The sequence below is a fragment of the Ambystoma mexicanum genome, chromosome 9 (genome assembly GCF_040938575.1).
Source record: "Ambystoma mexicanum isolate Mex_15411 chromosome 9, UKY_AmexF1_1, whole genome shotgun sequence".
NCBI lineage: Eukaryota > Metazoa > Chordata > Amphibia > Caudata > Ambystomatidae > Ambystoma > Ambystoma mexicanum.
This window is the reverse complement of record NC_090931.1, coordinates 310,499,007-310,514,294: the sequence shown is the minus strand read 5'-3', so window position 1 is coordinate 310,514,294 and position 15,288 is coordinate 310,499,007. Positions and strand designations below refer to the sequence as shown.

Genomic DNA, 15,288 nt, shown 5'->3' with positions numbered 1-15,288 from the left:
TTTCTGCCCTCTATTTATAAGGTCCTAAAGGACTCAGTGGTGGAAAAATGTTTGTAAAAGTAATTGTTTAGAATGCTTGCTTGTGGTTACATTACCATTTGTATGTGCTCTCTTAGCAGCAGTTTGCGTTGCACTGTACTTAGTGGTTTTGTTTTCATTCTCACATTATGACAGATCAACTATACTGTCTTTACTGTTAGATGCATCCGTTTTCCTTAATGACTCAATTACCTCTTCTCCAACTTTATGTTCACATTCAGCTTGCAGTGGATGGCTACTTTCTGTCTTTTTTGGTTACATGTCTCTCTTCTGCGATGCTTTCTACAGAGTTGCAGTTTGGTAGGCATTTTGTAGTAGCTGTTGGTGAAAAAAGGGAAGTGTGGCTGTGCACATTTTCAAATGTATATGTGTGCAATGTGCATGAGTGGGTCAATAGCAGGGTAGGCATTTAACTGGAAGTGTGTCATTGTGCAGTGGTCTCTAACTTTCGGTTGGGGACATTATGTTACTATGTGGGGATTAGTCTAATGGTGGTGACATAACAAACAATGAGCACCTGTAGAGGTGTCATCAGTAACAATGAAGTACATACTGGTGGATGGCCGCACATCTATATGCTATAATACAACAATAGAGCACTCTTCTAGTAAGATATACAACAGTATGATGGTATTGTACTGACTTTTTTGCTTGCTGAGAGTAAGTTTATTGCAGGCTGTATTTTGAAGTGCACACTCCAGTGGCTTTCCGGAGAGAGGTGGGTACTGTACCCGTATCAGAAGATGGTAACAAAATATGTTGGCTAATGGAATAGTGCTTACATTTGTGCAATACATTCTTCAAAACTATAGGGGGATCTCTTGGCAGGAAGAGGATGTGTGTGTATAAATGGAAGGCTTATGATATGAATATGCACTTGGGAGCATAAGCATGTTTGTTAAGGGGGTAGGTGGGTTATTTGGGAGTGTATTGTATGACTTGCTATGAAACAGGTGTGTGTTATTGTAGGCCTATATACTTTCAAAATGAAGTACTTCGCATTGTGGAAGGATGACAAAAAGGTGCGGAAAGATGTAGAGAGTGCAAAGCAGAATGGTTTTGTGCGTGCATTTGCATGTACTTCTCTGCAAATGTATGCTTGCTACATGAGTGCAGGCATTGCTTCTGGGCTTTAATTTCCTTATGCACATTTATGAATGTTACTGTTGTAAATGCCCACATAGATTTTTTTATGGTTTAACTACTGTTATCTATGACGTGCGGCCGGAAACTGTGGTTATGCTTGCATTGTATGCACTTGGCTTAGTTTGGTGGGAAAGGCTGCTTGATAATCTGGTGTGCGATTTTTATTTATTTTTTATTTTATTTATTTTATTTTTTTCAAATTTGATAGGAGGTACGTTAATGGGGGGAAGCATTGTAAAATTGACGGAACAAAAGAACAGAGTAACCATTTCCATATACCAATGGCTGTTATGGGCAAATGGCAACTTTCCCACCACCTACCATTGTAGTAGCCATTTAATGGTAGGTGATGAGAGAATGAACAGTACGAATTTTGAGTATGTTATAGAGATTTACTGCTAGGTACCATTTTGCTACGAACTTACAACACAGTTGCCACTGAACTATACAAAAAATAGTAATACATACTATGTGTGGTGATGGGTAGCGATGCCAATGTATGAGAGTGCAGAACTCGTAGATCGTTTGACAGTACTTTCCCGTGCAGGTGCTTTTGATTTACAGGACATGTGACCTCTCTGTGTTTAATGGTTGGTATGGACTGTTCAATAGATGTTGTAGCATTGCATGCACAATTCTTGGATGTAATTGGTGGATGCGTATGTAATCGTTTAACAGTAGCCAATTAGGGAGTGCCGGTAAAAGTGCTGCATGCCGTTTTTCTTAATGTGCTTGTCATGGAAATGGGACTACGGATTATCGATTCAGGTGTATGTATACTTTTCTGTTCCATGCTAGGATGTTCTGTGACGTTTGTCAATGGCGTTGATATCTTTTTCCCCCTATTGACATTAGTCATCTGTTGCACTATGTACAATGTATGCTGCAGACACTCGTGAAGTAATGTAAGGAGGATAAGCAGAGCAATCCCTAACAAGGCACACACAAAAAGGTGTTTCTTTACACGTCGCTTTAACAAAAGTAGAAAAAAACACTTTCACAACTTCCACCAAATCGCTAATTTTCTATGACGCTCAAAATGTGTTTGTGCAGCCCCCCACACAGGGCAATATGTTTGCGAAAGCAGCGCCATTTGGAGGTGCACATGTGCTACATCTGGGTCTTTTCACAGTGGCTGCAATGGAAATGGGACTCTGCAGGAGTTCGGATTGGTCAATATGATTTTCTGGGTGTGGTGTGTAGCAACAGATTGTGCCAGAATATCTGCTTGCCAATAGGAGTGGAGATGGCTACGGGGACAAGTGTTCCGTTCGGTTGGCGGACTATATGGCTTTTGGGCGACTCCTGGGTACAAGTTTACACAGAATTCAAAACCCTCTGCATTATCCGCAAGGCTTTCTGGGGCATGGGTCCAAAATACCTTCAGCTATCCCTCCGCAAATACCTCCCCTCTCGAGCTCTTCGCTCCTCCGCCTCTAACTCCCTGAAGGTCAGTCGTTTTTCAAAGAAACAGGCTGTGGGTAGATCTCTGTCTTCGGCTGGGGCCTCCCTCTGGAACCCCACTCTAAAACTTGAGGAGAACCATCTCCGGTTCTGGAAGCACCTCAAGACCTTCCTCTTTGCTTCTGACTTTGCTCCCCCTCACCCCTGCTGATCTGTTCTCTCTTGTCACCATGATCTTGGCCACCCTCTGTCCTCCAGGCTCAGGTACCTGCTCACCCTGCCACCCTCCTGCACTGCCTCCGAGCCACCCCTTTCATTGGGGTCTGTATTTGTACCCATACAGTGCCCCCATTTTCCTTCCTGCACTTATCAGACCTACCCTGTCTGCTGCCTTAAACCCAGCACTTGCCGATTGCTGGCTGCACTACCACTGTTTGTGGCCTTTTCTTATTTATTTATTTATTTATTATTTATCTGTTTCTCCTTTGCTTTGCACTTCCCCTTCTGCCCCCTTCCATGCACTTTTCCCCTCCCCCTCGCACTTGCGCGTTCTCAATGTCACTGGGGCTAGTAAGATCGCTGTTTTGTTCTCCCCTGTTCCCTTCCCTTCCCTTGGAAAAAACAGAAAGGTGATGGCTGGAAGGTTTTGAATTAATCATAACCACGGGCAAAGCCCTGGGCAAACCCTCCAGACCATCGTTTTTCAGCCTGCCAAGCCATTACAGAAGGGGAAAAACCAAATGCAAATCAGGGTTGGTCCTACCCCAAAAGGGGCAGCCCAGCTCGAACTGCTAGGTCACATCCCTTCTGCACCAGACCACAAGCATCCCCAGACATGTTTTAGCCTTGTTGGGCGTCATCAGTGAGGAGTAGCTTGGGTCTCTAGGCCCGGCAGACTCGGGAACCACGTCTGGGTATACCGGTCCCACTCGAGGTGACTTTGGAAAAAACAGACAGGTGATGGCTGGAAGGTTTTGAATTAATCATAACCACGGGCAAAGCTCTGGGCAACCCTCCAGACCATCGTTTATCAGCCTGCGAAGCCATTACAGAAGGGGAAAAACCATATGCAAATCAGGGTTGGTCCTACCCCAAAAGGGGCAGCCCAGCTCGAACTGCTAGGTCACATCCCTTCTGCACGAGACCACAAGCATCCCCAGACATGTTTCAGCCTTGTTAGGCGTCATCAGTGAGGAGTTGCTTGGGTCTCTAGGCCTGGCAGACTCGGGACCCACGTCTGGGCATACCCGTCCCACTCGGGGTGACTTTGGAAAAAACAGAAAGGCGATAGCTGGAAGGTTTCCCTTCCCTTGCCTTGTCGCGCTCTGAAACGCTCATTTACGAGCACGCTAGAAATAAAATATCAATATCAACTCTGTGCACTGGCAGCACACCTTGGTTTCCATAATTTCGATGTACACTTGTACGGAATACGTGGGATGAAGTAGCTCCATGTGGGGCCCTCTTTGTGCCAGTTTGGTCGCTCGCTCATCCAGACATTTTATTGTTCATTGTGGAGGAAACAGTTTAGGGCATTTTAGCGGCATTTCACTGCAGTTTTCAATGAAATTTTTTCTCGCATTGCCCAGATCTGGCTGCATTCTTCCTCGTGTGGGCCACAAATGGAGAAAGCGCGGCGCATTGTGAACAGGGCTGTTTGCGCTTTTTTGGGTGACGTTGGCATCTTCTCCTTCCATAATGAAAAGATTACGTTTCGTAGTAGCAACATTTTTCGTTAAGATGGAGTTCATGTGACTGATGCTGACAATCAACTGTTTATGCTTAATATCCAAAATGCAGTGCAGCACTTCCTGCAAGTCTAGAAAGCATTTTCCCTTTGGTTGTTCACCGCTTCCAATGTTGCAAACACAAACGACACAAAAATGCTCTTTTCAGAGCCACCACTTCGTTTTGCAAATGCATGCAATGCTTTTGACAGAGTCCCACCGCCCATTGTTGCCATCTCCATACGCAGTGCTCATAGGCTGCGCCACTGCATGCATGCTTTCTTTCAACTTTTATTTTTCAACACTGCAAGGTGACTCTGAAAAGAGCCTTTTTGTCCCTCCCCCGCCCTCCCCTTCTGGTTGTGTAGCATTTTTCCTGTTGTTATAAGACATGCTACAAAAGCAAGCAATGGAAGGGATATTTGGCAAAGGGTGCCAACCATAGGGATAAGACATTGTACGTAGAGAGTAGAAGATGTGGGTTGCACCTCACTTGGGTAGGAGCACTCTTTGTCATGCTCCCAGACCAAAGCCTCAAAAGCCCTTTGAAAATGTCCCTCCCTACACATTACCGCGTCGCAGTATATGCACAATTCAGTGATCTTTGAAAGGTACGGGTCTGTTGCAGTGCGTATGTCCTCCAAGGCTGCTTGCAGGATGCAGTGGCCCACTGGAGTGTCCCTAGTGGTGGCAGGAGCAGATGCAGAGGATGCTGTAGAGGAAAATAACCTACTGCCTGCTTGGAAGGGGACAACCCTCCAACAGCTGCCTGCTGGTTCACTTTCAGGTGCCGCCTCATGGAGGTAGTGCCGTAGCTGTACAAGCCAGGTTTTCTGCGATTGAGTACTCGGTGGATTGTACCTGGTTTGCACGATATTTTGGCACATCTCCAACGGTCCTAAATAGCTTCCACACCCACAACTCACACTGGCTGCAGGCAATGTGGATTCCTTCTAATTTATTCTTGTTTCCTTTTCGATGTCCCTCCACATTATGACACCTGTTCCCTTGCTCAGGACCTTCAGAAGCAGGTGTTGGTGGTGAGATTGTGGGTGCTCCTGAGTTAGAGGTAGTAGCAGATGGTCTGGTGGCCATTACTTGGAGAGGTACTTTGCAGGCACACAATTGGTGAGAAAGCAATTTCTGCATGAAGCAATGTGCACCGTTGCTCTTCTCTGGAAAGGGATTGCACCGTTCTTGTGGGGTGTGCCCTTTTATAAGACTGTTGTTAAGCACGTGCCACTGTAAAATGGGCCTAAGTCGTTCCCTGCAATACCTACATGCAGAAGGAAGAATGTAAGATCTCTGTAAGGGTGCATTCTCACTGTAACACTCCATACATTGCAGAAAATTGTCCTCGTTCAATGGGCACGGATCTGGCTTGTGTCTGCCAAATAAGGGACCATGTGCAGCGTTGTTCCGTTTCCATGATGACGTCACCATTGTTCTCCATTTGGGCGCCTGTCTGCGGGACGTACATTACTTTGTGGCCACGTGCATAGCTCTCCTATGGATATCTTGCCATCCCCGGACTACTTAAATGTGCGGCAGACGTGCATTGAACATTTCTACCTAAGCTTGGTGTGAGCACGATACAGTAGGAGGAATGTTTACGTGCAAAGGTACTCGCAGGACGTGGGTGCGCGCTTCCACCTACTACAACTACATCACACTTTTCACACAGGAGTAGATACCCATGTGCGCAGTTGTGCGACCGACAAACATACGGTCCTGCAACTACTTACAGGCGGTTCTGTGCATGCAAACATGCAGCCCGTACTGGCGTCCTACGATGTTTTCATTGTGATTGCGCATAGGGCAGCCAGGTGCAGCGATCATCCCCATTAGTGTTGTGCACTTCACACTTACAATGGCCTTCTTAAAACAGTGACATTTGAGATGTCATCTTTGAGGTCATGGGTGTTAGTCCTTGCAGTGCACAGTGGTAGCGTGCGTTATGGTTGCGTACCTTACCATAACTGAAGAATGTCTGGGGTTTTCGGTTTTACCTGTAACCATAAGGTCCTTGTAGCAATGTATTTCCATTGAATTTCATAGGTTTTTTAGTAGTGCAACTTAACCATAACGTCCCTTTTATGTTTTTTGTTAATGAATTGCATAGTTTTTTAGTAGGGCACTTAAACCATAACGTTGCTTTAGGCTCGTTTTTCCAATAAAGGGGAAATGGTTTTAGTAGCGCAACTTAACCATAATGTCCCTTTAACAATGTTTTTGTTAGTGATATATATATACACACACACGTACACATATGCAACACTAAGATGTTACAGTTGATTTAAAAAAGGTTTGAAAAAAAACACTTTCACCTGAAATGTGAAAGTAGGAAAGTCTTATTTGAGCCAGGTCACACATTCCAAGTCAATGTTTCTTGGTCGACATCGGCAATAAGAAGAAACTATGCAAGAGGTCGCACTCACTCGACAGTTCCGCAAAGGATCATTCTGCCCAGAAAAAGGTGAGTCACTGAACCTAAGACTCCTTTGAGGGAAAGGTGCTGCAGGTACCTTTCCTAGCCCTGTGGTTCAAAATTAAGATTTGAAGAGCAGGAGCGAAATCCAGTTTCTTGGGGTCAGTCATCACGCAGAATGCAGGAGCTACCGCTGGGTAACCAGGATCGAGTACACAGCGCACTGCAAGTCTATCTTCCACATGAGATGCACACTTTTTCCCCATTATGTTTCTTATTTAACAACATTCTAAAACACTCAAATTTAATGTCACATATGCTTGTTTATAAGGCACCAGTTGACCAGGGGAGCCAAAGTAAGCTCCTGGTAGCTATTGGTTTCAAACTAGCCAGGTTCTTCTTGGCTAGAAGCAGGAGCTAATTAACTCAAACTCTCAGCAGTTTCGAACTCTGCAACCCTATCCTATGCACCGGAGGATTGGGAAGTTTTTCAATTTAAGATTCTAGCCATCTTTGCCAAGCCACTGGGGCGTCCAGATGAACCAACAGAAAGCCTGCGAAAGACCGCGACTATACATCTGTAGTCGCAGCCTTGACTCGTTTGGGTAAAGATCAATTGTTACGCTCCACCGCTCCATCCTACGGCGACAGCTCCACTATCCATCGTGCCCCCGGCACCAAGGCACCTCTTGGATATGCCCGTTCCCTAGGATCCCTGCATGTAAAAAATGGAGGACATTTTGACGAGGAGGGTGATCCTAGCCCCTTTGTGCTTGAACCTTTGTGCCTCGGGGTGTGGGGGGTGTGAAGGGATTTCCCTGAGAAGTTTTATATTGAGGAGGGTGAGTTGATGGACCTTGCCATGGACTTACAAGAGCCAAGTAGGCTGGGCGCGTCTAAAGAGCTGGACGTGCTTCCTGCAGCAACTCTGGGGAAGCTTCAGGCTGCATTTCAAAGCCTGAAGGCCAATGTCATGAGGGCCTTAAGGTTATTGACCCCTTTCAGATCCAAAATTCAATTTGAGCTGATGGACATTCTTGACAAAGGACTGCAGAGGGAGACCCTACTGCCTTTTAACTCTGCAGTAGAGGCTCCCTTCCTCGAGTTGTGGACGTATTTTGCTTTGGTTCTGACGTTGCACCAGGACTTAGTGAAAGAAATAGGCCAGCAGCTTCTGACCCTGGTTTTCTTGACTTGCACACCTCCCCTCAGGTGTTAGGGAGAATTCTCATTTATGGCTAATTTCCCTCATCTAGTGAGTTCCCCAGCAGCTGTGATGGACTTCAGGAGTTTATTTTTTTCCACTTGTTAAGAGTGTGAGCTTTGCCCCCACTCTTACCTGTGTTTTGCCATGTGTATTTCTGTGTTTTTGTGTTTGTGGACTCTGAAGTACACCACATCAGTAGCCCCCTTCTTTTTGTGTGTCACACAGCACCTTCAGTGCCGTGGCACAGGGTTGTCTTTGAGACTTCCCCCGACTCCATTTCTGAGGCTGACCACAGATCCAGTACACCCCATCTTCCATGGAGTAATGGAAAAGGGTTAATTTGTATCCCTTTTTATCTGTACCTCCTAGAGCATTGTTTCGCTCTTTTAACATTTAACATTTAGACTTGGCTGGTGGCAGCGGCAGTGGTATCTACCCTAACTTTTCTACCGCTATATTAGATAAACCTGGTATTGTTCTTGGCTATTATATTAGCCTCGCACATAAACCCGCTTGAGCAAATCGTCTTTCTTTTGGCTCCGGTTGGGTTTATTCGCCATTTCTTTTTGTTAAAGTCCTTCTTGTGTTTTACTTTGCGCAGCAAACTAGGTTTGCCTTCTTTGTTCACTGTCTTTTGGCTGGCTTCTGCTCAGAAGCCCTCCACCAGACGCCTGGGTGTCTAGGTGGGCTGAATGTGAGGGAGGGGTGTAGTCACCCCCTGCACAGGGTATCATAGGAAACCCAAGTCGCACTTTGCCATGATTGGCTGAGGTGGTTGTCCAGGCTGGACAACCCCCCTGCTGGGTGATTGACAGCCAGGCTGTGTGAATGGAGGTTTTGCGCATAAAAGGCTAGTCTCTTGGGATAGAAGTCAGAGAGTCGCCACTGGAACTACAAGGAACCGAAGAGAAGTGGGGAGAACGACAGCTGCTGCAACTACCCCGTCCTGGTGAAGCCCTGCTGCAGTCCTGACCTATCTACCCTTCGACGCCTAAGAGAAGATCCAGTCCGGAGTCTTCTTCCCTTGAGCCTGGTGGAGATAACCAGCTCATCGTCTTCAGTCAGAGTTCGCCTTTGTGGTCGAAATCGCTGCACGCTGCTGTAGTGGTCCTGATAGCCACCTGAAGAGCCTATCCTGTTTTTAAGGAGCACACCTTTTATTCTTTGTCGCTGCTGTCAGCTTCATCCATGTGTGGTGCAGACCCCCTTCAGACGTCGTCCTTCACGACGAAGCTCCAGGAATCGTGGGTCTGCGGGAAACCATCAGGAACAACTGCCAGGGCACCAGCTGCACCATTGTAAGAAGGTACTGTGTTCTGCTTGAGGAAACTGGGTAAACCCCTTTTTTAATCTTCAAGGCTTGCCCTTGTCTTCCCTCCTTCTTATAACTTTTGCTTCTGAACATTGACAATATCGAAGTACTTTTGGCTACGTTGAATCATGAACTGTCTGACTGTGTGATCTTCGGCAACAGGCCCCCGGTGCCACTTGACCCTGGCTCCGGCCGTTTGACTTTTGAACTCCTGTCTGAGTGTTTCTCGATTCTGTCTGCCTAACCAAAATATTGCCTGTGATTTTTGCCTCCAACTCCCTCTGGGTATCTCAGGTGCTAAGTGTGTTTTTGACCGGGAGCATTTTATGTCACGGATACGTGTTTATTTAGTAGACCGAACTGTCAAAAAGTGATCACAATCGTATTTGCGGTAACATGGTTTGTTCATAACACTGGTTCATTTAAACACAGGGTACTTACCCTTAGACTTACTGTACAAAGTGAATAGGTTAGTTGTAGTATATTTGGTTTAAAAATAAATGTACTTATATTTTTCTACCTGAAACCTTGAGTCAGTGTTTGCTTGAGTCACAGTAATTGTGGTCCCTTTGTGTAATCTCTGCTACTGCTACTGCTCATATACTCTTGAGATAAGCCTGGCTGTTCCGCCACTGCTACCACTCTGACATAGAAGTACAGGCTTGTACCAAAGGTAAAACTTGTATTGCCACCTGAAGTCTTAATTGTGTGTAGTGGTCCCTAAGAGCACTGCACAGGATTCTGCCTAACACGTTCAGGCTGACACAGAGCCTGAAGATATCCTCCTTCCCAATCTTAATTCCTAACAGGGAATGTAACCGGCTGGATGCCTGAGGGAGGAATGTTTTTGGCTTAGTCAGTCTGGCCCTGATGGCCATTAACTCCTCCTGGACCCTGGCCGAATTCTCTTTTTATCTCTGGTCTGCCCTTTTGGGTGCTGTAGAGCACCCCGCCTGCGGGAAGGATGAGAGAGATCTTTGAGCCCCTGGTCATTAATGGCACAGAGGTATTCTGTCAAATTCTACAGTCAGGCCTCGACACGCCTGACTGTATGGCACTCACTATGGTTGCAGGGACAGTGTTGAGGAGGTACACCTGAATTGAGGACCTCAGGTTTCACCCCGGATGTTCAGTCTGATGAGTCCCTCCAAAGGTTACAGACCTCGAGGTCGACTGTCAAGTCCTTCAGTCCCACGGTTCAGCAGCAACAGCCCGCTGACCTCACAAGTAGAGTTAGGTGATGTTGGGACAGGCTCCCTCGGGCAAACAGTTGCAGTGCCGCAAGCTCCAAGAGGTGGCTTGTCAACTTCTGCCATGTCCTTAGCAGCCCAGGTCTAAAGCCTCTATGAAAAAGTCTTCAACCTTACGACCCATTTATGGGGGGAGAATTTCCCTGTTTGGCAAGGAATAGACTCTCACCACGCCTGATGCCTGGGCTATACAGGTTATTCGCCAAGGATATTGCCTCCCTTTTGCTCACAGCCCTCCAGACATCCCCGTCCAACCACTGCTTGCCTCTGTACCTTCCTTTGTTGGAGGTGGTTTGTCAGCTTCTGAAAAGGGGTGCTATAGAGCAGGTGCTCTGATCAGAATGAGGCTGGGGCTGGTACTCAGTCTATTTTCTGATTCCGAAGAAAGACAGAGGCTTCCTATCCTGGATCTGAAGCTCTTGAACCTGTAACTACATAAAGAACATTTCAAGATTGTATCCCTGGCTGAGATCGTCCAAGCTCTTGATCTGCAGACCTGGCTGGTGCCACTAGATCTCCAGGATGCCTACTCCGTGAGCCAGTCTATTCCAAGCACTGGAAGTACTTGATAATCGTAGCCATTGCCACTACCAGGTCAGAGTCCTGCTGTTCGTTCTTTCTTTAGCATCCCTAACTTAATCAAGCTGCTGGCACAAGTGGTGGCTCACCCCAGGAAGTAAGGCATTCACTTCTTTCCCTACCTGGATGACTGGCTTGTCCGAGCTTGCACTTCAGACTAGGCGTTGGTGCATCTGCTCGGTACATGCTGCCTGTTGCACAGCTTTTTTTTTCTCTGCCTCATTCTTCCAAGGCAGATGAGCGAATTTATCAGCTGGACTTGGTGCTGGCTCTCGGTAACTACGTCTCTGTGACAAGGGATGGCAGGGGGGATTACAATTTTCTTTTTTGGGTTTTGCTGCATGTGCCAACAGGGCTGTGACCAAACGGACCCTGTCAAGATGGATAATCCTCTGCATTTCGGAATGCTATAATTTGACTGGTATGGAGGTGCCTGAAGGTCTCAGTGCTTATTCAACAGGGGAACTGGCTACCACCCTTGCCCTGTAGAGAGGAGGAGTCCCTGTCCTGCACATTTGCCATGTGTCTATATGGGCCTCGCTTCACACGTTCTCCAAAGATTACTGCCTGGATTTCCAGGCAAGGCAGGACACTTGCTTTGGTAGCACGGTCCTTCTTAGCTTTCTGGTATAGGTGGTGTCCTTGCTGTCCTCTATCCTCTCTCCTCCAGATCTGCATACTGCTGTGGGAGTCTCATGAATTAGTAATCCATGCGAGGAAGGAATCCATTAGTAGAACAAACTACTTAACCTCTCTGTAATGCTCTTTCTGATGGTTGTTCCTCCCAGGGGCTTCCTAATCGCCCTCCCGACATGCCCCTCCTTCCGTGCGCTCCCTCAGCTTCAGATTGCTAGGGATGAAGGGTGGAACTAAGGTCAAGGGATGTGGCACCCATATATACACTGCCGTGGACATCATATTCAGTGTGGGCCACACAGAATCTTCAAGCAGAGTTGTGCTGTGCCCCCTGGTAGGGGTAAACGTTTTCAAAGAGCAGCTGCGCTCAAATAAAAATATAATAAATAAGAAATCCTTGAAAAGGTCGTCTATCAGAAAGAACATTTTAATGCAAGATAACTAATTTGTTCTTATTTCCTATTTAAAGAATTCAGTCAGCTTCAGCTCTGTCCAGCGAGACCAGAGTTGGCATCAACCAAAACAGCCAAACTAGCCTTTACTGTGGCTACGCACAGAAATACCTGTACACTTACAGACTTTACCTGTATTTGAGTCGGGTATGGACATTTTTGAGTCCTTTGCAATCTGTCCTCTTAAGTACAATGATTAGGCCCTTTTCAAAATGTTTACCTAGAGTCCCTGGAGTTCCTCCAAAGAAAACTCCTTCAACCATGCCATTACAAATGTATGTCCATTTAAAACAAATACCTCTGAAAAGCCATTTATTTGATGTGGGAAGGTGTTCATCTAAAATTCCATCCTCACCACCCAACTCCTGAGAGCTTGCCCTTGATTGGCAGACTCTGTGTGCCAGTAGGTTGCAATGGTGCAGCTAGTAGAGGCATGTTTGCCTATTTCAGGACCAGTACCTGACATTTACCGTCTAGCCATGGGAAAACGTCTGACAAAATTATCCCCAAATCAACATGGATTATCACTAATATTTCAGTTTGAACCATTTTGTAAATGCTATGTTTTGCCCAGTCATCAGCTCATCAGCTTGGTCAATATATTATGCACTCTCCATTATTAGTATTTTATATTCCCACGAACAGCCTTGTATGTCTATGCACACCGTAAAAATGACCAAGTTCAAACTTGCATGCTGAAGCACAGTCATCAAATGCAAATGCTCGGCCATCCATGCCACTGGATTGTCATAGTATGCCAGGAACATCTCTATATGTCCTGCTATGTTTCCAGTGCCCACAGACGGATATCGTATGCTAGACAGATTTTTAGATGGCCTAGTTCCCCCCTCTCATGACAATGGACTCCCACCATATGAAAGGATCAAGGTACCTGCATGTGTAGGTTTTCTAGCAACTCTGAAAGCATCTGGCAGTCATGAACAGGTCAGTTCCTCAACCATATCACCTGGGATCCCAGAAATACATTTGAGTGGAGCAGTTGCTGCTTCATAGTGAGGGCTGACAGTTGAACATGTCACCTGCAGTCACTGCGTCAATGACAGGAATTTGTGTTTTATCGGAGCAACATAAGTCTAAGCATTATTAATCGATAAACGTTTATTCACTATGCCTCTGCCAGGAGACACTGCATTTGATATGGCCAATCTGGAAAGTAACCATGGCGATGGTGATGCACATTGCTGGTTTTCAGTGCTGGAGTCCAATTCTGATTGTTTTATTTTAAATTATAAACTTTGCTTATTTGCCTAGTGAGTGTGTGCCATATCTTTTCAGTTCCATACAAAATCATGTTTTAATTTTTCAAAAATAGTTAAACTTTTCTATATCTGTATTTTATTCTCTTTCTTTAAGGGACTGTGATTTGACACTACTGAGACCGCTTTGGCAGCTCTTCAGACAAATGGAGAAACATGTGTGCACCGAAACAAGGACTGCAAATGTCCTCCTCCCTCTACATCGAGCTCTTACAGAGCTATTCTTCATCACAGAGAACAGAGCAAAAGTAAGCCTTCTGTACACAATTTATATACTGTAGTGTCTCACATTAAAGTCCTGCATACTATGTTGAATTTAAGTTCTATACATGTATGCATTATCTTTTGAAACCATCATGTGGCAAACCATCCTGAATCTTCCTTATCTTGAATTCATTTTGTATTTTTTGTCGAGCAGTACATGTCTTTTTTTGAAGATCTATGTGAGTTGTTGGAAATTGATTCTTAAGGAGATTATCTTTGTAAAGCTGGCAAGTTTCAGAAAGTAAAATGCAGCCCTGTAAAGAGATAAAAACACAGAAATGCTATAGCATTTCCTAAACACATTAATATGATAATGCTGCATGTGAAAATATGCATTTCTACACGTAAATGTGTATTATTTTAGGACTACAATACCTTGTATATGACAAATTATATTTGAATTGCTTTTCAGTTTCTATCGGAGCAATATTTTTCAGGGTATGTTTAAAGTGCAACAGTCTTTACAAATATTCATTTTCTTAAGGGAAAGCAAGATGTTCTTCAAATTTAGCAGAGTCTCTGCTTGCATTCCTACAGATTGGAATATCTGGAGGAAGCATCCTGTGTGCTTGTTGTTGTAAATGACTGCAAGTCTTTTTATGTCTCCTATTACATAACTTTTCTCAAGGAAACCGTGTCAGATATGATACCTGCTACATTTAAAAAAAGGTAATAATGATATGCTAGTTCAGATATAGGATTAGATTGTGGTACATTTGGGATGTATGATTTTTAGAAATCTGGTTGCTGGTAGGTGAGTTGGAAGGTGTAGCTATAGTTTAATTTATTCCATTTAGGAAAATGAACTTGGCTTTCTACTGCATTAGCTACCAAGGAGGAAAGATCAACTTTTCAGTCCGAGAAAATCCTTCAGACACTTAACTCGGTTAAATCTGCTTGCTTGTTATCTGACCCAGTCTTGTACCTAAAGCATTTGGATATGCTTGGAAAGCTAATTCGGCAGCCAGAGATGGTAATGAACAAGGTAATCTAGTAAGGGGACCTAGCCATACCAAGAATCTTAGAGGCTGGATCTGTTCTGTGGTGTTCCTTGAAAAAGTGGCTGGTGGTGGGGAAAACTGTGGTTTGTGATAGAGGCCATCCTAATTCATAGCAAGGGAAAGTGGCACCCACTGTTCCAGTGTGTAGTCAAAGCAGCACATATTGCCTAAAGATTATGTTAGAGTATGTAGTTATACACTGTTGCACAGGAATCGTGCAACCCTAGTTTGGATACCCTACAGAGAGAGGAATGATAAAGGTACACAATACCCAGCACTGTCTCTTTGGGGCTAGAGGAAATGCTTAAACATGTATTTCCAATGGATAATTTCTCCCACAGGGTCTTTATGTTGACCTATCCACAGGCACCAAACTGGATCAGCAAAATGTTAAGCAAAACTCTAACGTGTTTCCTTGTAGTGCTTGGGTGACTTGGGAACAGAGTTGCATTGGCGTTCAGTCCGGAAGTGAGGCCTTGACAGATGGGGAGCAGGTGCAAGTGGATATAGGTCACCTGGCCTAAGCTCTGCCAACCTGGTGCCGTCCTGGTTCCCGCTCTTTTTCC

The 15,288-nt window shown here is 45.2% G+C and overlaps 1 protein-coding gene across 3 annotated transcripts in view; it reads left to right on the top strand.

The window, feature by feature from the left end:
• The window catches only part of ZZEF1 (zinc finger ZZ-type and EF-hand domain containing 1), a 3,309,810-nt gene that overhangs the window by 3,189,496 nt on the left and 105,026 nt on the right, over window positions 1–15,288 (top strand). For all 3 annotated transcript variants that reach the window (XM_069614719.1, XM_069614718.1, XM_069614717.1), the window contains exon 53: window positions 13,555–13,705. In XM_069614719.1, coding sequence (XP_069470820.1) covers window positions 13,555–13,705 — 151 coding nt within the window. The remainder of the gene's footprint in view (window positions 1–13,554; window positions 13,706–15,288) is intronic.